The 23,980-nt window shown below is 38.4% G+C and overlaps 1 protein-coding gene across 2 annotated transcripts in view; it reads right to left on the bottom strand.

Moving 5' to 3' along the window:
• The window catches only part of LOC139175973 (amine oxidase [copper-containing] 3-like), a 43,736-nt gene extending 20,074 nt beyond the window's left edge, over positions 1 to 23,662 (bottom strand). Inside the window, exon 1 of one of the 2 annotated variants that reach the window (XM_070767401.1) lies at positions 22,083 to 23,662. In XM_070767401.1, the coding sequence (XP_070623502.1) occupies positions 22,083 to 23,652 (1,570 nt within the window). In that variant the 5' untranslated portion in view covers positions 23,653 to 23,662. Of the gene's footprint in view, positions 1 to 2,603; positions 4,228 to 22,082 lie in introns of those variants that run through there. The other variant, XM_070767402.1, reaches the window with a different exon arrangement.
• Between the last annotated feature and the right edge of the window lie 318 nt (positions 23,663 to 23,980).

Genomic DNA, 23,980 nt, shown 5'->3' on the forward strand with positions numbered 1-23,980 from the left:
AGTCTGCATTGGTTGCCGATCAGTTTCCGGTCACAATTCAAAGTGTTGGTTAACACCTATAAAGCCCTTCATGGCACCGGACCAGACTATCTCATGGACCGTCTTCTGCTGCAAGAATCCCAGCAACCAGTTAGGTCCCACAGAGTGGGTCTTCTCCGGGTCCCGTCAACTAAACAATGCCACTTGGCGGGACCCAGGGGAAGAGCCTTCTCTGTGGCGGCCCCGGCCCTCTGGAACCACCTCCCCCCAGAAATTAGAATTGCCCCCACTCTCCTTGCCTTTCGTAAGCTACTTAAAACCCACCTCTGCCGCCAGGCATGGGGGAATTGAGATACTCTTTCCCCCTAGACCTTTACAATTTTATGCATGGTATGTCTGTATGTATGTTTGGTTTTTATATTAATGGGTTTTTAATCGTTTTTAGTATTGGATTATTATTGTACGCTGTCTTATTATTGCTGTTAGCCGCCACGAGTCTCCGGAGAGGGGCGGCATACAAATCCAATAAATAAATAAATAAATAAATAAATATAGTTCTTCATTGCATAACTGAACTATTTGTTGTGGTGGCACAGTGGTTTGAGTGCAGTACTGCAGGCTACTTTTGCAGTAAGTTATATTTCTTTTCTCTGAAGACTTATGCTCATGATGCATACAAGCAAATTGTGTAAAGTATGCAAAAATATAGTGATAATAACACTAACTGTTGTTTACAGGCTTATATAAAACAAGGCTGTAAATGGTTACCAGAGATAATGGCTAATTGGCTATATATTACCATCATCACTAGGCTATAACTATTTATAGCCTTACTATCTATAACATTAGAGAAAGTTACAATATTAGTAAAATATAGCATTATTATACTATATTAGAATATATAATAGTTATACTATGTATTAAACTAAAAAAATCAAAGTATTTTCAATGCATTTTGCAACTTTTTGTTAATGTCTATTTTTATTTATTGACATCCTGCAAATAATGTTTAATCTTGATATAAACTTGTTTTCTCATCTTTAAAGGTTCCACTTATCTTGATCATTACTGTATTAACATTTTTCAGTTTCTACCGTAATAAATATTACAGAACTCAGTTATTTTCCATAATGTATTTTAGTATTTCAGTTTAATATATCCAAATTATATTAGTATATCTCAATGCAGTAAAACAATTAACTTATAAAAATAGTTATAATTTATTACTCTGATACTAAAAATTGTAATTTAAAGAAAAATAGTGTTTTTATATTCAAGTTGTGTAACAGGGTGAGGAAGGAAATCTTATTGCATAAATATGCTGCTTCAATGTTTTACCAGATGTTAGACTAGATGAATCTCAAATCACTCCCTGAAGAACAATTATGGCATGACTAATAGTGATCTCAATTACTGACATAAAAACCATGGAAAATATGTATTTTATAAAAATTGTGGGTTTTTTAGGCGTAGCTGAAGGCACAAAATTAATTGCCTCTCTCGGCCTTTACAGCTGTGAGAATGATAGGTAGGTGTATAGGATTGTAAAATTTCAAAAAGTTAAATATACCATGTTTCCCTGAAAATAAGATCCTGTCTTATACTTTTTAACCCTGAAATAAATGCTTGGCCTTATTGCCATGAACTCAAAAGTCCAGTTGCCTCTATTCATATTGTCTTCAGCTCTTGAATGAAAGAGTCATGAGAGACTGAAGTTGAAAGAGGGAAATACTAGTAGTTCTCAACTTATAACAGACTATCTGTATATCCCATTTCTTGTTTAGGGACCAATTGAAATTTCTTGTTTAGGGACCATTTGAAATTACAATGACTTGTGGCCATTTTTCACACATATGACTGTTGCAGCATCCCCATGGTTACGTGATCAAGGTTCAGACGTTTAACAACTGTCTCATATCTGGGATGGTTGCAGTGTCACAGGGTCACATGATCACCTTTTGTAAACTTCTTTTAAGTGAAGTCAATGGGGAAGCCAGATTCACTTAACAGCTATGTTGCTAACTTAATAACTGCAGTGATTCAATTAACAGCAGTGTCAAGAAAGATATTAAAATGGGGCCCAACTCATTAAAAGTTGCCTTGCTTAGCAGTGCAAATTTGGGGCTCAATTGGGTTGTAAATTCAATACTGCCTGTAATAAGGTGTGTGTGTATGTGTGTGTGAGAGAGAGAGAGAGAGAGAGGGAAGGAGGGAGGGAGAGAGAAAGAGAGAGTCAGAGACAGACAGAGACAGACAAAAAAAGAGTGGGGGGTTGAGGAGAAAATGTTTATATTGTTCAAATGGTGCCTTCTTCAGGTCCAGAGTTAATTTGCTCTGGAAGTTGAGCTGCAAACTTTAGTTTGGAGGCTAAATAGAAAATATTGAAGTATTAAATAGTTCTGCAACTCATCAACATTGATTGTCTGACCAAGATGGGCAACCATCAGTTTCTATTCTGGTCTCTGATTCTACTAACCATCAAATCACTCTTTGGCTTTTCTATAAGAAACCCAAATTGAGATAGATGTAATAAGAATAAGCAGTGGGGCAGAGAGTTGCCAACAGCAACAGAAAATAGTGCAAACATCAACAATCAAAATTATTTAAGATTCCCAAGGACTTACCTCCAACATCTAAATCAACTTTGTAGTTGATGACATGGGTGTGGATTGTACCAAGTGTGTGCTCTGCAACTCTGTTACCATAATCCAGCCCGTCACTATAGAGGAAAGATGAGATTATGTATCCAGTTGCTTGGACTTTGCTTTCAATGGCACCATTTGGGTGAAAAATAAAATTCCAGACATAATCATAGTTACCAACCGTAACTATAAAACGCATTACTAGCGCAGAGCTGGCAAGTCCCCCATAATAGACAGACTGAAAATTGGAAAAATGACGTCGGAAAGGGGTCCCAGGGCTCTGTTCAAACACACAAATTGAGTTCTTGTGTACCTCTGGCTTGATATCTTCAATGAAATAAATAGTATCAAGGTATGTGGCAGAATAAGGGCAATCAACTCCACGAACTAATGAATATGCAAATCTTCCCATTCCAAAACTTGCATCCATATATCGGGTTACCATTCCACTAGGACTATTGGATCCATAGATAGAAATGGCATCCTGCACACTGAGCTCATATACAATTCGTTGGTCCTTGAATCGGATATCATAGAGATGGAGTCCCCTGTGTACATCCATCCGAAAGGCAAAACTCCAGGATGGGGTAGATACTTGGTTGTTTCTCACATTGTAGCGAGGCCCAAAAGTCTCATGATGGAAGGATCCAGATCTTAGAGGGGTTGTCCTTGGATGAAGTGAAGAAAAATCCCCATCTGAAGAAACCGGCTTAACTTTTGTTACAATCACCTTCTTTGCTTTGAATTCTTTCTCCAGTTCTGCCAAACTGTTAAAATATTGGCCATTATAAAACACTTTTGGAACTTTCCAGTGAGAGACATTCAGACTGCTGTGGTCAACAAGTACCTCTAGTCCCAAAGGATGCAAGAAAAAGCCACTTACATTTTGAAACAAGGCAACCCAGGAACAGCGATCTCCAGACTGAAACCCACCAGGTATTGCGAGGACACCTTCAAAATTGCTTCCATTATGTCCAAATACTTGAGTCATAAAAGTGGGTGCCTCTAGAAATTTCTTTTCCACTAGGAATGTCCTAACGTCCCCAAATTCACTGTGTATTGTAGGACTGCTATGAAAGGATAATTTCTTTCCATATCTTTGCACTGTCACATCCCTATGGTACGTGGGCACTGGAAGTGGCCCTACAATATACTCAGTGATATTTGGTTCTGGCTGATTTCCAAAATACACCGTAGCCAATGCTTGTCGAGGAGGACGTGGTCCATCAAGATCAAGAAATTTCAGCACCTCTTCCTTGCGGGGGATATTGACATCAACATAATAAATAAAGTTATTGGAAAATACATTCTCAGAACCATCTACCAAGGACAATCTTAGTTGCAGATATTTCATCACCTGCACCATCTCTTCTGCTGACAGGGCAGCAAATATCATATTCTTGTTCTTCTGGCTCCTATCCATGGAAATAGGTAACTTAGCACCACAATGATTAGACTTCCCACTCCTGGTCACCAACACACATACCAAGGCAAAAATAGTCACCAAAGCAAGTACAAGAAGAACAAGGAGAGCTTTTGGGTTCATTGTTGCAAAGATATGGCTTGAAGACTCCACCAGCTGTTTAAATGAATGCAGTCCCAAAGACAATTCAATAGCTGCTAGATGGCAAGAGACTTTATCTACTTTCTGCAGGAAATGGGACCTCACTGGATTGGATCCAAAAAGTGGAGGCTTGGAATTCATGGCTTCGATTAAAAAGTAAACGCCCTTTCATGGCAGCTATAATCTTTCACGGTGCCAAAAGTGAATAATGCATGTTCTAAAAGACTATAGATCACAATAAAGCAACTAAATACTAAATTGAAAATAACAGAGAGGGGCGGCATACAAATCTAATCAATCAATCAATCAATCAATAAACAAACAAACAAACAAACAGATTACCTCACGTTTATGCATTTTACTATTTTCCAAACAAATTAATAGGCTGTATATTACTCTTAATAGAATAATGTGGCTCTATTGAGTACATAGTGCAACTGCTACTTGTATAAACCTGAGATAAATCACTTGCAAAGTTATGGAATCAATCATAAACCAATCCATTACATTCCATCTTGAAACTAATAACCTACTTTCCAACAAACAATTTAGCTTCAGGAAAAAACTATCCTGTAATCTACAACTCTTACACTGCAAAAACATATGGACTACTGAACTTGATCAGGGTAAATCAATGGATGCAATCTACATTGACTTTTGTAAAGTGTTCGATTCTGTAGTTCACAACAATTGAGAGACCGGGTGAAATCATCGCCCGGCCTACATTTGCGGCGGTGGGGAGGGACGAGTTCACCGCCTCCCTGCTGACAGCACGCCAAATGCCAGGGGAGAGCTGGCAGAGAAAACACTGCTGGCCCAACATTCCTCCTGGTTGGGAGGGGCGTCTCTGCCACCTCCCAGCTGATTGGGGAGTCCAGGAGGCGAGGGAGTTCCCCCAAGTCTTGGGGGGGATGATGCAGGAGGAGGGCGTGGTCAGCAGGCCTATTTCAGGGCCTGCTTTTCTCGCCCTCCCTCCTTTTTACTTCCTGCTTGCCTCCCAATTGATCACCCATCCACCCTCCGCTATATCCAGGATGTCTTTCAAGAGGTCACCCGTAGGGGCCGAGAAGGAATTTTTTTGCAATCTTGGAAGTTTTTGTCAGATTGTTTTTTCACCTTCTCCATCCTGGTCGTGTGTGAGGTTTCTAAGGGTTAGGGGTATCGGTTTGTAAATAGATTGATTTGAATTTATTTTGGTTATGGTCACTATTTGGCAGAAACGGGGCGGAAAAGAGTGTCAGTAGCAACTGTGTGTTCTCCCTTGGGCATCTTTTAAAAGGTGATGGGTTTCCTCTTCACATAACTCATGCTTCCTCCCTGGACGGACCTGTGGAAGGGAGGAATGCTTGGGGCTCATCCACGTCATTTCTGTTTCCGGGTCATGGGGGTGAGCCCTTTCACACGATGGGCGTGGCTTTAGGTTTGGGTGAAGACGTGTCACGCTTCACCCTTACCAAGCAAGGAGTTCGCCCAGGTATGTTATGTCAGGTATTCCGCCCCATTTAGTTTCCTCTGCAGGTCTCTCTCTGTAATTCAATAAAGTGACCTGTTTTCATCCAGCTCTTGTGTCCGAGTATTATTCCCCATCCAACACAAATTGCTTCATAAACTAAAACCCTATGGCATCTCTGGACCACTGCATGATTGGTTAACAGCATTCTTGTATAACAGTCAACAAGTGGTCAAAATAGGAAGTGCCATATCTAATCCTGCTCCTGTTGTGGAGTCCCTCAAGGCAATGTCTTGGGACCAACTCTCTTCATACTCTACATAAACGATCTTTGTGACCACATTACAAGCAACTGGGTTCTCTTTGCTGATGATGTTAAACTATTTAATATCACCGACAACACTGCTACCCTTCAAAAGGACCTTGATCATTTAGCTGAATGATCTAACAATTGACAACTTCAAATCTCAACCAACAAGTGCTCTGTCTTACACATTGGTAAACAGAATCAGAATACTAAATACATACTTGGAAGTAATGAACTCATAGCTGACCCTCACTCTGTTAAAGACCTTGGAGCACTCATATCCAATGACCTAGGTGCCATAGCTCACTGTAACAACATTGCCAAAAAAGCACTAAAAGTTACAAACCTAATCTTATGTAGCTTCTTCTCCAGAAACATTTATCAGACCAATACTCAAATACAGCTCACTTGTATGAAACCCACATTGCATAACTGACATTGACACAATTGAGAGAGTCCATAAATACTTCACAAGAAGAGTCCTTCACTCCTCCTCTCAAAAAAAACTACCTTACTCCCCCAGTCTTCAAATACTACAGCTAGACAATTTACAACTACATTGCCTCCGAACTGATTTAACTGTTGTTCATAAGATCATACACCATAATGTCCTTCCTGTTAGTGACTACTTCACCTTCAACAACAACAACACAAGAGCACATAATAGATACAAACTAAATATAAATCACTCCAAACTTGACTGCCGAAAATATGACTTCAGCAACAGGGTGATCAATACCTGGAACTCACTACCTGACTCTGTTGTTTCTTCCCCTAACCTCATCTACTGTTAACCTCTCCCCTTTTCTAAGAGTCTGTAAGGGGCATGCATAAATGCACTATTGTGCCTACCGTTCCTGTCCTTCGGTCTTATTCCGGTCTTATTCTCCTTTTAATCACTTCTTTTTACTTATACAGTATAGTTATATAAACTATACAGTATAGTTATACAAACTATAACTCTATACTTGTTTGACAAATATAATAAATAAATGATAAAAAATAAAATAAATTGCATGATCACTTGATCTGCTGCAAAAAACTGAAGTTGATCTAGATGCTTAGGACATAGCATTAATTAGAATAACTAAGAACAGGTGATGGATTGCAATGGTAGAGTTTGGAGTTATCTTCAGATATTGTTTATCTGATCATAGAAAGTTAGAGGAAACTGCACAAATGGAATGTATGAGAGAACTGCAGGTGCTGCAGCTTAAGAAACTGCAACCAGTGCTAGAAGTAAATTATTTAGGTCACCTTTGTACTAGCAACCTATTGTGTTTTGCAGTCTTTCAGCAATGGCCATGTCAGAATTATATTAATGAGGACGGGCTTTACATCACTTTAGAGTAGTGCTCTGAAGATACTATCAGTCATTAGTGAAGAAACAGCCTTAGAATCATTGTAAGCAAGCAATAGATAAATCAGAGGGTAATGAAATTCAGAATATGTGGAGAAAAACTACCCATTACGCCAAGCAGGCCACTAAGACTGTTGTGACTCTAAATCAGGTTTCTCCTATAGGAGCAAGTGGGAGGGTGGGGTTTTGTCTTTTTTGAGATAGGGATTTGAGAATGTCTTAGCAGAAAGGAAAGGATGATAAAATGCTTATTATAATAACGTAAGGATTTAGGATATTCAAGTTGAATAAAAATATTGTATTAACCAGGTATGGAACCAGTTCTGGAGGTGCAGAAAATAAACAAATGAACAAACAAGTCTATACCATTATTAGCCAAAGACAGTGTGTCTTTCATCAGCTCTTTGTCCAGGCAGCAAGAATAGTTACGGCATACTGAGTGTATCAGTCAACAATAGGACAAATAACTATCTGGTTATAATAACTATATTCTTGGAATTTTTGTGATTTTCCCTATAGAATAGCACATGAAGTTCAGGGAATTCTGGTTTTTACTGCAATGTAATATATTTTCCAAGGAAGATAAAAGCCTATTATCTTTATGTAAACAAAAGCTGTCAGGAAGCATCTGTCTTTGAAAGGGCTTTTTAAAAAAGGCATAGCAAAGGCTGTGTATAGTAGCTCTTAACCACTGTAACACTTCATTTCTGCTGAGTACTAAAAATGCAATTGTTAAAAATCATTCATGTTCCAGGAAGTCTGTCATTGCAGATAGTCCTGGAGTGATAACAGTTCATTTAATGACTGTTCAAAATTACAACTTCTGATCGTTTTCCACGCTTTCGATCTTCGTAGTGATCATGGGATTAAAATTCAGATGCATGGCAACTGACCACATTTATGGCAGTTGTGCTATAGGGTCTTTTGACAAGCAAAGTCAATGTGGAAGCCAAATGTGGTTCAGTTACTAATTGAACAACTACAGTGGTTCCTTTAACAACCGTGATAAGCAAGGTTATAAAATGGGGTAAACTTCACTTAATAACTGTCTTGCTTAGCAAGATAAATTTTGGGGGTCACTTGTGGTTGTAAATCAACGACTATCTGTATTTGGTGTCCAGAAGCCATTCTCCCATGCATAAGTTTTGTTTTTTTTAATCTCACAGTTCTGTTGCTGAAATAGAGGAAACTAATGTCCCCTGGGAAAACAAGGAAGGGATTAACAAGGAATTAATGGGAAAAATAAAGAAAAGAAAACTATACCAGATCCAGAATTCACAAAACAATTTGTGGCTAAGCCAGCACAATTGGTAATTGCTAACAACAACAACAACAACAACAACAACAACAACAACAATAATAATAATAAATGTATTAGATTTGTATGCTGCCCCTCTCCACAGACTCGGGGCGACTCACAACAATAGTAACAATATAACAATGTAACAAATCTAATATTTAAAAAAACATCTAAAATACCCGTCATTAAAACCATACAACACAAACATACCATACATTAAACTATATAAGCCTGGGGGAGATATCTCAATTCCCCCCATGCCTGGCGATACAGGTGGGTCTTAAGCAATTTACGAAAAACAAGGAGGGTGGGGGCAGTTCTAATCTCTCGGGGGAGTTGATTCCAGAGGGACGAGGCCGTCACAGAGAAGGCTCTTCCCCTGGGGCCCGCCAGAAGACATTGTTTAGTCGATGGGACCTGGAGAAGACCATCTCTGTGGGACCTTATCGGCCGCTGGGATTCGTGAGGCAGAAGACAGTTCCGGAGGTATTCTGGTCCGATGCCATGTAAGGTTTTATAGATCATTACCAACACTTTGAATTGTGACCAGAAACTAATCGGCAGTCAGTGCAGGCCATGGAGTGTTGGAGAGATGTGGGTGAATCTAGGTAACCCCATGATAGTTCTCGCGGCCGCATTCTGCATGATCTGAAGTTTCCGAACACTTTTCAAAGGTAGCCCCATGTATTAATAAAAAAATGTTTATTAAATTTTATCACAACAAACAAACAAAAAACTTAAAGAAAAAGTGCCCAACACAAATAACCCCTCCACCATTTAGGGGGTTCAGTTATTTACAGTAAATTCCAATTTCTTCCTTGGCTCCGGTTTACATTTCTTTACATTACAAAGAGTGATTGAAGTTTATTTTTCACATTGTCGTCATATATTCTACGTAAGATATAATCTTTCACCTTATTCCATTGTGCCATCAGCTTCTCCAATTTATTTTCATCACAGTTAATTAATCTTGATTCCGTAATTTCGAAGTGAATGTGGTCCACCATGTACCAGTACCAATTCTGGATTGTCCGTTTATTGCTGTCCTTCCACCCTTATACCACTACTGCTTGTGCACTTTCCAAGGCTGCTGTTTTGATTTCTCTAAATTCTTGTGATTCCCCATGTTTAACTAGTGTTGCTAATTCTTTCGTGATTATCCAATTAATGTTTAGCATATTGTTAATTTCATTCTGTACTTCCTTCCAAAATTTTTGAACTTCAACACATTCCCAGAGCATATGCATAAAAACTCCTTTTATTTGGCAACCATGCCAACAGTTTCCTTTTCCTTTCCTCTGGAAGTGTGCTAGTTTTACTGGCGTGAAGTACCATTTGTGTAAAATTTTCCTTCTCATCTCTCTAATTCTTGTGTTCTTTATCTTATATATATTTTCTACTACTTCTTCCATCTCATTTTCATTGATCTGTAATTCGTTTTGCCAGTATCTTGTTAGGCCTTTAATCACTTCCTCTTCCACTTGTAATAACATACTATAAATCTTACTAGCCTGTCCTTTTGAATCATTAATCTTTTCTTTCAGTATTTTCTCTAGACAGTTTTCTTCTCTAAAAAATGCTTCTTTAATCTCAGTTTTATTCAAATATTTGCATATTGCATTAATCTGCAACCACTTTTGTTGGCCCAACCACCATTCGAGGCGAGTTCTGTTAACTCTTCCATCTATTTCATATAATTATTCTATTCTCATTATGCCTTTATCATTTTATTCCTTTATAACTCTATCTAGATTAACGTCATTATTTATGTTCAAAACATGCAATGTTGATAATTTTGAGTTCCTATTTGCTAATTTCCCTTGCCATTTTGACCAAATATCTACAGCTGCTTTCAAAGGATCGGCTAATCTATTAATTTCTATTTTACTCCATTTTTTTAAATAAAATCTCTTTGTTTTTAACATTGTTAATCTCCTTTTCAAGTTTCACCCACTTCCTTTCTGTCAGTAATTGTAATTCCATTAATCTTTCTATTTAAAATGCATCTCTATATAATTCTAAATTTGGGTACCCCCATCCTCCATCTTTTTCTCTGGCAATCAGCCATCGTTTCCTTGTTCTAGGTTTTATATTTCCTTCAATCCAATAGTTCATTTTAGTATCCCATTCCCTTAGTTTTACTCCTGGGAAGGTACCTGATAAAACTTGGAATAAGTACATCATTTTTGGAATGATCATCATTTTAAGAGCTCTTATTTTGGCCCTTTTTCTCAAACTTTTATCTTTCCACTTTTTAATTTGCTTTTGCATTTTTTTCCATATTAAATTATAATTTGCCTCAGCAATTTTGTTTGGGTTTTTAAATAACCAAATTCCTAAATATTTCATTTTTTTGCATCCTAATTTCAATTCTGAGTTTTTTCGTATCTCGATTTGCTCTTTGGGACCTGTATTCAAACAGAATATTTCTGATTTCTCAATATTAATTGAGAGACCTGATTGGTCTTTAAATTCCTGAAGTACCACCATTAATTTTCGCATCATTTCAATGGGGGTTTCAGACGCTATTATGGCATCGTCTGCAAAAAGATTTCATTTCAATTTGAGTTTCCCAATTCGGTAACCCTTCCAATCCTTATCATCTCTAATTTTATTTGCTAGAACTTCAATTGCCATTGCAAACAAGATGGGGGAAAGTGGACACCCCTGCTTAGTTCCATTTTGGATATTAATTTTGTCTGTTCTATTTCCATTTACCCTAATATAGGCCATATTATCCTTATAGATTTCTTTTATAATTTGACAGAAATTTTCTCCCATATTTAATTCCTTGCAAAGTTGAAACAGGTAATTATGATTAACTTTGTCGAATGCTTTGTACACATCTAACTTCAAAACACATAATTTCTTTTTGGTAGTGGTAGCATGGTGTAACACATTAACAACATTTCTAATTGGTTCGTGAATCTTTCTTCCTTTAACAAATCCATATTGGTCTTCACCAATTATTTTTGGTAAGATACTCTCTATCCTATTTGCTATAATTTTCATAAATATTTTATAGTCCTGGTTTAGTAAGCTGATGGGGCGATAGGATCCCGGATCTAACAAATCCCGATCTGGTTTTGGAATAGTGATGATCTCGGATGTCTTCCATGACTGTGGAATATTGAAGGTTTGAAGTATGTTATTAAATAGTTTCCCCAAATGAGGTAATAATTGAGTCACAAAAGTCTTATAATATTCTCCCATAAGTCCGTCTGGGCCTGGAGCTTTGGCAGGTTTCAATCCATTAACAACTCTAATAATTTCATCATTTGTTATTGTCCCGTTTAACATTTGTTTGTCTTCATCAGTTAGTTTCTCCTTAGTCTCTATCTTTTGCAGAATAATCTGATCTTTTTTATATAACTCTTCATAAAACTCTTTCATTATTTTTTGCAATTCATCGTTACTACGTTTTATAACACCTTTTTTTGTCCCTTAATGCAACTATACAAGATTTATCTTTTCTTTTTAAAAAATAATTTGCCATTTGTTTCATTGATTTATTGCCCCATCCCAAAATTTTCTGCTTTACAATCAATCTCATATTATTCCATATTTGTTGATCCATAAGTCTCAGTTGTTTTTTTTAATTTTTAGTAAATTATTCCACTCTCTATTTCTTGTACTTTTCAATCTTTCTTGAATTAACTCAATATCTTTAATTAATTTTTTCCTTTCTGTCTCACTTTTTTTTAAATATAAATTTCGGTGCTGATACAATTCCCTCTCATAAAGGCCTTATGTGCATCCCAAATTATTGATTGCTTCATATTTCCCGTATCATTTATTTTAAAATATTCAATCAATTCTTTTTGGAGTTTCAATTTATTTTCTTCTCTTCCTGACACAATAGGATTGTATCTCCATATTTTTTGTTTATTGTTTGAGTCAAATACAATTACTGCTATTAATGGGGCATGGTCTGATAACCAAATGCTTTCAGTTTCAGCTCTTTTAAGATATGCATTTCCGGTTTTGTTCATTAATATATAGTCGATACAGCTAAACTTATTATGCCTAGCTGAATAAAACGTGGCTCTATTTGTCGCTTCGGCATGAAGATCCATCATACCTAATTTATTTAAAGGCAAATTGTTTTTTCCCTGTTTCCCTGCTATCAGTTCAATATTGAAATCACCTGCCAAAATCACTGTACCTTCTGCAAAGTTATTCAATTTACGCTTTGTATTTAATATGAATTGCTTTGTGTTTACATTTGGGGCATAAATTACTGCTAATGTTATTACCTTATTATTCATTTTTCCTTTAACAAATAACATCCTTCCCTCCTTGTCCCTTTTAGTCTGGGTCAATTCAAAGGGAACTCTTTTATTTATTAATATTGCGACTCCTTTACTTTTATTATTATTGCTTCTGGACTCATCTATCCCTCCCCAATCCTTACAGTTTGTTAATTTATCATCTCTTTTTCTCCCTTTATGTGTTTCTGATAAAAATAGAAAGTCTACTTTTTTTATCCCTAGCCAGTTTCATGATTCTATAACGTTTAATCTGTGACGACAATCCGTTCACATTTAATGACATCAAAACTTTTTCACCCATTCCTTTTAGTTATGTTTCTCTCCTCTGTAAAGCGAAGCATATTGGAAGATTCTTCATTTGTAATCTTAAACCCCCACCCAAGTGCCCCTCCCTCAACATTCCCCCAGGGGGGAATCAATGGAAGAAATCTCCATTGGCTCCGAGAGGCACCCATGGCTTTGCTATCCCTCTAGTACGCTCTAACAAAAATACTCCTTTAAGAGTCAAATAGTAGCCCCATGTAGAGAGCGTTGCAGTAGTCGAAGCTCGAGGTGATGAGGGCATGAGCGACTGTGAGCAATGACTCCTTGTTCAAATATCTTGGATGTGGGCAGAAATATTATTGGGACACTTGAGGATGCAGAAGAGAGAAACTAATTAGCCAAAGAGATTAAGGGATGCTCTCATGGGATGATTGGCAGGGCCAAGTAAGGATAATGGCCATAATCATTTGATCGAGGTGCTTCTCTTTTTTTATGTGTGTCAGACATGTTTAAAAGTGTAATTTCAATCTGGTAGTCTTTGCTGCCATCTTGATATTTTTTCAAAGTTCGCTTCATCATGTTTTCATTGCTGTACAGTTCCAACTAGATGCCTATGACTAGCAGAAAACATACCAGTATGATTTACCGGTAAGTTATCATCATTGCTGGTTGCTATCTTAGTTCTACTGCCTCCAGCCTGACAATCTGCCTAGACGATAGGGGACAAAGTTCCCAGAAATATTATACACCTAAGGCTATCTCTGAGCAATCTCAGATTAAGATTAAGAATTTGAAATATCCCTCACTTCCATCCCTTCTCCACCGCTTCCTGCAAACAGATAAGTGGTTGAGGATCACATGACTTCAGCAATGCAACAGCAATCTACATATGCAAAAAGGAAGCTGTATACTTCTCCCATATACCAGGGTAACTCAACAAAATATCACACATAATCCTTCCCTGGTACAAGCTGGTAAGGAGGCAAGCCTATAGCCAAGAGCAGTGGTCCCCAAACTACGGCCCGGGGGCCACATGCGGCCCGCTGAGGACATTTATTCGGCCCATGGGTGAATGACAGGAGCACAGGATGCATCCGCATCCTGTGCTCCTGGCCACTGTTCAACAAACTCTGTGCAGGTTTTTCAAACCCCGCGTGCTGTTTCTCCCGCCCAACAGCTGATCTGCTGGTGGGCAGCCTTGGGGACATCCCACCCCCTCCCCGTTTCATCCTGTGCTCCAAAAGTGCATTTCTCTCTGTTTAGTACCAGTGCTCTTCTCTCGGGGTGGGGAGAAGAGGCGCTTCCAGCATTCTTTGCCCAGGCAAAAGACACGGCGGCGGCGGAGGACGCCTGAGAACCTCCGCCGCTGCATTTTTTGCCTGGCCGAAGATTGCGGCCAGTAGTGGCGGTAGCGACTTTCCCATAGTCCAGTGGTGGCAAGCTGCCTCTCTGCAATCCCTTATTAGAGACCCCTGGACCTGCTTGCAGGCTCCTCTCCCCAGGGATACAAATAAAAAAAGATCCGCACTGAATTCAGCAAGGAATTCAGCAACAATTCCTCCCAGCGAGCTGTGGGCTAGTTAGGGCTGTAGGTCAGTCTTTCACCACAACCCCCACCATCCCAAAAGACTCAAAAACCAACACTCACTGAGCTGACTTAGGCGCCAACTGTTCCTGCAGTAACGTTTGGCGTGAGGCTCCCAAACTTACAGCCGCCGCTTCCTTGGATCCTGCCTTCTGTGCGAGTGGTGTGGGGCAGTGGCAGCAGCTTTTCTGAGCAAGCAAGACTCCCAATGGGGAGGACAACCAAGATGGCTCTCATTGCAAGTGCCACGCTGCTCTCTTCGGCAGCCGGGAGGAAGGAAAGGTGGGCGATCTTGATCTCTACACGCGAGACAAACCTACCAAGGGAGAGAGGCTCCCATGCGACAGAGGACAGAAGCTCGGCTTTCCCCTATGCGTGCTTTCAGGGCATGGGGGAAAGCCGAGCTTCTATCTTCTGTCACGTGGGCGCCTCTCTCCCTTGGCAGGTTTGTCTCGCGTGTAGAGATCGAGCTCACCCACCTTTCCTTCCCTGGCTTGCAAAATAGGAAAGCTGCTACCGCTGCTGCTGACCGCTCAGAAAAACCGCTGCTGGCCACCGCTGGAAAAAGCCTTTATCTGAGGAGTTGCCACCACTTCCCCTGCCTGAAGCAAACTGCCTGACAGGTTTGAAGATCAACTTCCAAGTTGGAAGACCCCCTGAGTTAGGAGTGCAAGGGTCTTCAAACCTGGCAAGTTTAAGGCTTGTAGACTTCAACTCCCATTCCTGAGGTAGCATGATTGAAGGAGGAATTCTAGGAGTTGAAGTCCATAAGTCTTGAAGCTGTCAAGTTTTAAGTTTGTAAAAAGTGTACATGGTTTTAAACAGCATATATGGTTGTAAAAAGTATTCTGCTCCACTGCTATTTTATTAAATAATATAATATTGCACCATTTGGTTCAGAATACTTTTTCCTTGTTTTCCTCCTCCAAAATCTAGGTGCGCCTTATACACCGGTGCATCTTATACACCGAAAAATACGGTATATAAATTTCAGACTTCTCCCCCCCTTTAAAAAGTATGTTCCCATTTTGTTTTTTTATTTTAAAATAAGGTATATGCAGTGTGCATAGGGATTTGTTCATAGTTTATTTTATAGTCCAGTCCTCCAACAGTCCGAGGGACAGTAAACTGGCCCCCTGTGTAAAAAGTTTGGGGACCCCTGGCCTAGAGGCTAAGACCACTGCCTTACAAGGCAGAAGCTTAGGTTCAAATTCCAGTAAGGGTATGGCTGCCTGATGAGAGCAAATAAGCTCCAAAGTAGTGTTCCTTCCTTTTCATTATCAACAAAAATATGTTACATACTTACATATATGCAATAAGATTTTGGTTTTCTGGGGGTAAAGTCTGCTACACCTGGTTCTTCGATACAGTGTTCCCTCAATTTTCGTGGGGGATGCGTTCCGAGACCGCCCGCGAATGTCGAATTTCCGCGAAGTAGAGATGCGGAAGTAAATACACCATTTTTGGCTATGGACAGTATCCCAAGCCTTCGCTTAACACTTTAAACCCTTAAATTACCATTTCCCATTCCCTTAACAACCTTTTACTCACCATTATTACTGGTACTCACCATTGAATAAGACACTTAGTGATCCTGATATTTATAAACATAATTATTTATTAACAATAATTATTTTTTTTGTTATTTATTTGCAAAAATTATTAGTTTGGCGATGACATATGATGTCATTGGGTGGGAAAAACCGTGGTATAGGAAAAAAACCGCGAAGTATTTTTTAATTAATTTTTTTTGAAAAACCGTGGTATAGGCTATCGGCGAAGTTCGAACCCGCGAAAATCGAGGGAACACTGTACTATTGTGGACTCTGGCTAGTACCTGCTGACTGGGCCATGATCATCATAATTCACTCTCCAAGAATAAAAACAACCCAGTGATAGTTTGAATCTAGTTCAAAATATCACCCACAATGAAAAGTTTTATCTTTTATCACCCACAATGAAAAGTTTGTTTTCCAGTAGTTCGTAATTCCCAGTCTTCACAATAATGTATAAATGCTCTCCATAACAATGGTGAAAAGATAACCTTATCCACATAAAAATGGATTGGGATACAGTATTCCTGTCAGTTAAATTAGGCGGATGAAAGCACCGGTGATCAAAATAGGAGACAATAAACTTGTTAGCAAAATTGAATAATGGAGCAAAGTGAAATCCTTGTTAAACATCCAAGGTTAGGGAAATTGAATCAGTGCATTGACCTATGGCACTATGCATAGCCCTCAAGATAATATAACTGTAGATATTATTAATAAAAGTATTTGATTTACAATATTAGGCAATAATTTCTCCCATAGATTTTCTCTTGATATGTTATACAAAGCTGATTTTATGTTTGTGATGGCTGCACACAATGGAACTTAAGACTGCGGGCATATTTTTCTGCTAGGTAGGATAAAATCATTGCTCAATTAAGTCTACCTTGTTTAGACCTTGCTTATTTTTCTATTAAGATATTAATATCTTCTGTTCAATCCAAAGATTTTTTCATATATGAAACACAAATATTATTATTATTATTATTATTATTATTATTATTATTATTATTATTAATTAGATTTGTATGCCGTCCCTCTCCGTACTTGGGGCGACTCACAACAATAATAAAACAATATATGACAAATCTAATATTTAAAGTAACTAAACCCCTTATTAAAAAGCAAACCATACATACCAACATACGATGCATAAATTGTATAGGCCTGGGGGAGGGGGCTACCTCAATTCCCCCATGCCTGACGACAGAGGTGGGTTTTAAGGAGCTTACGAAAGGCAAGGAGGGTGGGGGCAATTCTGAACTCTGGGGGGAGCTGGTTTCAGAGAGTCGGGGCCGCCACAGAGAAGGCTCTTCCCCTGGGTCCCGCCAAATGACATTGTTTAGTCGATGGGACCCGGAGAAGGCCAACTCTGTGGGACCTAACTGGTCGCTGGGATTTGTGTGGCAGAAAGCGGTCCCGGAGATATTCTGGTCTGATGCCATGAAGGCTTCATATAGGGAACATACTGTATACCTGGATCTGCATTTTTATCATGCATTTCACTATGTTCATGTTAGCTAGTTGAGAATAACAAAGATGGGCAACAATTGGTTAATCTATCCAGCATTCATTCCAGCTGGAAGTGCCCTAAAACTGACCTTTTGTAATGGGAAAGGCAGTCACCAGAAATGGAAAACTCTATGCAGAATAGGGAAACCTCTAGTTCATTGTTACTTTCCAAAACTAATCACAGTAAATGCTATTTCCCCCCCCAACTTTCTCTTAAACCCACTTCCTCTTGTAAGGCATATCTATGTTTGTGTTATTGGAATTTTCTTCCCTGTCCAGAATAAACACAACCCAAGAGAATAATTCTGCAGAGAGACTTTTTCCATCAAAGATCAGAATCAAGACTTGGCTCTGGAGAAATGCACTAAGCGTTACAGCTTAAAATGAATAACAATCATTAAGTGATTTTCAGTCCTTGGCATTCTATTAGCCCTACTGCCAAAATATCAGTTCTTGTACATTTTTGAGAATTTGGAACCTACTTCTCGTCTTGCTGGGAAATGTGAGAATTAAAGTTCCCAAACTAGTGTGCCAAACAGGAGACACTCCCCCCACCTCAGTAAGGCAAGTAAATCTTTGGGAACCTTGTCCATGTGCTTCCAACTATATAAATAAGTTTTTTATTATTATGTTCTATGCTATATTTCTATTAAGTTGCTTAACCCTTTTCTTTCTTTTGCTTTTTAATTTCTGGCCATTTCACCCAGGTAGGTCGGAGCATTAAATTAGCTGATTTCCCCAAAAGTAGTACATACTTGCACAGAAGACCACCAAGAATATCAAAGACTGTAAGTTGTAACCTAGCTGAAATATCCTGGAAGAAGACAAAGAAAAGTTGTCTTTACACTTTTGCCAAGGTCAGCAGGAACTGGGCTCAAGTTGAAGAGGACAACTATTAGGTTGAATTATTAACATGTCAGTGGTATGTCTTGGTATTATTTTAAGTTCCCATAATTAGTTAATCAAGGGTCAGAATTCTTTTTTTTTTAATCTATATTTTTATTATGTTTATTGATCTATTGGATTCAAGGTATTGGACAGGAAGAGGAGACACAATGCAATCAGTGCAAGTATGTACTACTTTTGGGAAATCAGCTAATTTAATGCTCCCACCTATCTGAGTGAAATGGCCAGAAATTAAAAAGCAAAAAGAAGAAGAGTTAAGCCACTTTTTTTTTTATTTGAGCATTTCTGATCTTTTTCCTGAGAGAAAGGAAGCAAAGAATATAAAAGAGCCAAATGTCAAATAAATTATATAAATTATGGATTTAATTTAACAGTAAAATAATCTGAAAATTGTGAATTATTGACTTCCTTAATAATAGCAGTCAAGATAAATCTTTGGAAGATGCATTTAGAGTAAATATGCTTTTCCCCCCCCAAGAGGCAACTGGACTTTCTGCCTTTCTTTTTTTTTTTTTGAAGATGTTTTGTAACAAAGTGACTAAAGTGACTTTAGTAACTGAATACAAGCTACTTTTAAGTCCTTTAAAGCTCCTAGCTATTTTCTTATGGGCAAGGTCAGTCTCCAGCTGTTAGCTAATTCAAGCTTTCCACAGTCTGTTGCAATATTTTCCTTTACCCAGCAGATATCATTATATTCCCAATATAATAAAACAGTTCTTTTACATAAGTCTCCAAAGTATTTTAAGTCCACTTAGCATTTATAAGATTATTTTTTTCAAATTCTTTATTCTTTTTCAATGTCTTTAACTTCCACCAAGTCCAATTATAAAGGCATCCTCAAATTTGGGCTTGCAAACGTCTTCCTTTAATTTTCCTTCTGGTATTTCCAATTGCTTGATAGCCGCTCTTCCATTTTCGTGTCTCTTTTGTCTCCTTTTGAATTTTAAATTTCTTCTTTTGTTATTAAACACCCATCCAGCTTCAGCACTTCTTCACCTCTTTCCAGCACAAATGCTTAAATCTTATCACGCAGGCAATCCATAGTGGAGCTCTTGCCGCACAATCAAGAGGTTGAGAGTTCAATCCTAGGTAGAGGCAGATGTAGGATCTCCTGCTTGGGCAGGGGTTGGACTAGATGACCTGCAAGGTCTCTTCCAACTCTGTTAATCTGTTAAATTTCTCCATTTCAATTGTTCTGATAATAGTCGTCCTAGAGGCTGGTGCTTGCTGCCTGGCGGGTTTGCAACCCCCCCCCCCCCATCCCCAACTGGTGCATCATTTTTTCAACACTCATTCGGGAGGTATCTGACCTGGTTCCAATTTGGTTCCAAGTCTCCAAACAGCTGGGATTCAAGGCTTTTTGCGGAGCATGGGAGACACACTTAGTGTTGCAATATTCAGCATGCCCACTCTGCCTTCAGAAGTTGTAGGTGCTCCATCACTGGAGATTTTTAAGAAGAGGTTGGTCAGCCATTTGTCTGAAATGCTACAGGGGCTCATGCTTAAGCAAGGAGTTGGACTAGAAAACCTCCAAGATTCCTTCCAGCCTATTAAACTTGAAAAATTAGAATATCATGCAAAAGTTCATTTATTTCAGTAATGCAACTTAAAGGGTGAAATGTAATATATGAGACTCATTACATGCAAGACAAGATAATTCAAGCAATGATTTGTCATAATTGTTATGATTACGGGGTACAGCTCATGAAAACCCCAAATTAACCATCTCAGAAAATTAGAATATTACATGTGATCAATAAAACAAGGATTGTACATAGAACAATATCAGACCTCTGAAAAGTATAAGCATGCATGTGTACTCAGTACTTGGTTTGGGTCCCTTTTGCAGCAATTACTGCCTCAGTGTGGTGTGGCATGGAAGCTATTAGCCTGTGATACTGCTGGCTTTAGAATTTTGGGAGTTGAAGTTCACAATTCTTAAAGTTGCCATGTTTAGAGACCCCTGATCTCACGGATCCAGAAAATAGGCCTTTTTGGAATAGCATCTGCCTTCTAGAACATCTTCCTCCCACAGACCTATATGTTGACATTCTTAAAAGCTTTTAAAAGGTTTTTGAAAACCTGGCTTTTACTTCAGATCTTTATTAGAATGGATGGCAAGGCTCTTTTAAATTGTATACCTTTCTATTTTATTTAATGTAGTATGCTGATGAATTTGGACAGAAGGAAGGAAGCAAGGAAAGGCAAAAGCAGTGGTTTTTGTTTTGTTTTTTTTAACTCCCTACTAGTTATTACTCTTACTATGGCGGGGAAGAACAATACTGCCATTTAATATCTAGCCTGCTCTATGCACAAAAGAATACAAGCTTATAAAATAATATTTTGTAACTTTAGTATTTTTTAAACTGTTGTGATGATGATTGCTCCCAAAACCAAATAAGTAAATAACAGTTTCCTGTTCTTGTAAGCTTTCTGGCTGGAAGCTCCTAGAAACAACTTAAGTGACAACATTGATTTAGTTGTTTTTCCGTTTTCTGTTTCTTTATATATTACAAGTATCTATCCATGAATGGCATTGGCTACAAAATAAAAAAAATCTTTCAAAATGACTTACAATCAATAGAAACATGCAAATAAATAAAAATACAAGGCAACTTTCTGAAAAACAAGATTGCTCTTCACTGAACTATTATAATAGGAGGAGAGTTAAGAATACAGATGGGAAACCATTCTGACTTTTTTTCACAACATCTTGCCAAAAAAGGAAGTTTAGGTGGCCTTATGGAAAATGATCATTTGGAATTTGGGCCATCGGACTGAAAGGACATAATGCCATTTTTGCTCAGGAGGATCAAGAAAAAATTTACATGAAGTTTGCCAGCTGGAAAATAAAACGAATATGTTTGTATCTTCTGCTTATTTAAAAAAAATTCAAAATAAGGCCAGCTGCAAATATCACCTGGAAACCAAATTCCAAATGATAGATCATAGGACTTTCAGAAAAGGATTATTTATCAGCAAGAAATCATTTCTAAAAACAGAGGGTCAAAGTATACTAATGTTAATGAGTATTCTGGGATAGTTTAGCACCAATACTCAACAGAACCTTGCTTCTTACTCTGCAATTACAAGCAGTACAAAGCCTGAACTTATAGGATTTGTTAACACTAATAAAGGAATCTGAAAAAGACAGTGAATTATTGATAGGCTACAGGGAGAGTATAAATATAAATATATAAATATAAAAGAGAGGCTGATACTCTTGAAATCAGTGTCTCTGTCTTCATCCAGTAGGCTTAAGTAGTACAAAGGATATACTGCAATCCATTGAAATGTCTGTCAGAGATAAAGACCTATCTAAATGCACACAATAGAAGTAGATAGGATTCAGGATTTACTTCATGGAAACAGAAAATCTGTATACTTACTGGCGACATCTAGATCCAGCTTGAAGCCAACCAAATGTGTATGAATTGTTCCCAGAGTGTAGTCTCCAACTCTGTTTCCATATTCTAGACCATCATTATGGAGATAAGATGAACTTATATAACCAGTGGCACGGACTTTGCTTTCAATTGCTCCATTTGGATGAAATATAAAATCCCAGATATAGTCATAATTGCCTATGGTGGACACAGAGCGAAAGATCAAGGCTGTGCTTTGTAGCCCTCCATAATACAGAGAGTGAAGTTTGGAAAAGTGACGCCGAAATGGAACTCCCATATCCTGTTCAAAAACACAAATAGCATCACGAGCAATGAAAGGGCTTTCTGCTTCTGCTAGGAAAGTAACATTAAGATAAGTAGCAGAATAAGGGCAATCAAGCCCTCGCATAAGAGGAGATGAGAACTTTCCAATTCCAAAACTGACATCCATATATCTAATAGACATTCCACCAGGATTGTTGGAGCCATAGATGGACACAGTATCTTGCACACTAAGCTCATACACAATCCTTTCATTTTTGAACCTAATGTCAAAAAGTTGTGGTCCCCTATGCAAATCCATTCGGTAGGCAAAACTCCAGGATGCAGAATGGACTTGATTGTTTTTCACACTGTAATGTGGTCCAAAAGGTTCATAATTCAGGGAACCGAGTTTGGCATGATGCACCCTGGATTTCATTGAAGAGAATCCCCCATCAGCTGGAACTCTGTTCATCTTTTCCACATGCAAATGCCCCTCCGTGAATTCTCTTTCCAATTGGGGCATGTCCGTATAGTATTGGCCACCATAAAACACTTTCTTGACAATCCAATGAGTAATATCCAGACTTCTGTGGTCTATAAGCACTTCAAGCCCAACAGGATGTAAAAAGTAACCAGTTACATTCTGGTACAGGATCAACCAAGTTGCACGATCCCCAGATTTCTTTCCCTTTGGCGATGTAGTCATTGCTGCTAGGTTGGCTCCATCATAGTTCAATACTTCACGCATGAAGCTTGGGGCTGTGGAGAATACTTTGCTCTGCAGGAAGTGGGCCATCTGCTTGTGTTCAGCAATCAGTGAAGGTCTGCGATAATATGGCACTTGTCCTCCATATTTTTGCACTGTCACATCCCGGTGATACAATGGCTGTGGGAGGGGACCCACCACATATTCAGTAACATTTGGATCTGGCTGATTTCCAAAATACACTACAACCAAAGCCTGTCTAGATGGACATCTTCCTCCATGATCCAGAAATGATAAAGCATCTGCTTTATAGGGCAACTCCAAATCAACAGAGTGAATGCAGTTATCAGAAGGTTTTGCATGAGAAGCATCCTCCAAGGTGGCTCCAAGATTGGATTTCAAATACTGTACTACATAGACTAATTCTTCTTGTGATAAATCAGCAAAAAGACAACTCCATTTGTCATTTAGATGCTCAGTTAAAGTTTGAGATTGGGAAGCACAGCTGTCATATGTTCTGCCTCTGGTCAACAAGATATATACTAAAGCAAAAATTGTTAGAAAAGCTAGAAAGAACACGAGAAAAATAATTTTCTGATTCATCTTTACAGAAACAGAGGAGCCTAGCAGTGGTGTTCCGACTCCCAACAGATCTCTGGAGTTATAACTAGGTAGGATAAAAGACAGACTAGGAAGAGGGAGAAACTTGAAAGGAGGGGTTTGTCAAAGGTCAGCAAAGTAACATGACCCTCCTCTTCATGCTTGTGGAGATATGTTTGTGCTGCGGCAGACATTCTGAGGCTAGAGAAAATAGTGGAGTCACAGGATAAATCATAAACTGCTTATTTCAGTTTGTTCCTCCACTAGTTTTTTCCAAGGCATGCCAAATATAGGCACTAGAATGTCTAACTACTTCAGAAAGTTTTGGAAA

This window comes from Erythrolamprus reginae, chromosome Z (genome assembly GCF_031021105.1).
Source record: "Erythrolamprus reginae isolate rEryReg1 chromosome Z, rEryReg1.hap1, whole genome shotgun sequence".
In the NCBI taxonomy this organism is placed as follows: domain Eukaryota; kingdom Metazoa; phylum Chordata; class Lepidosauria; order Squamata; family Dipsadidae; genus Erythrolamprus; species Erythrolamprus reginae.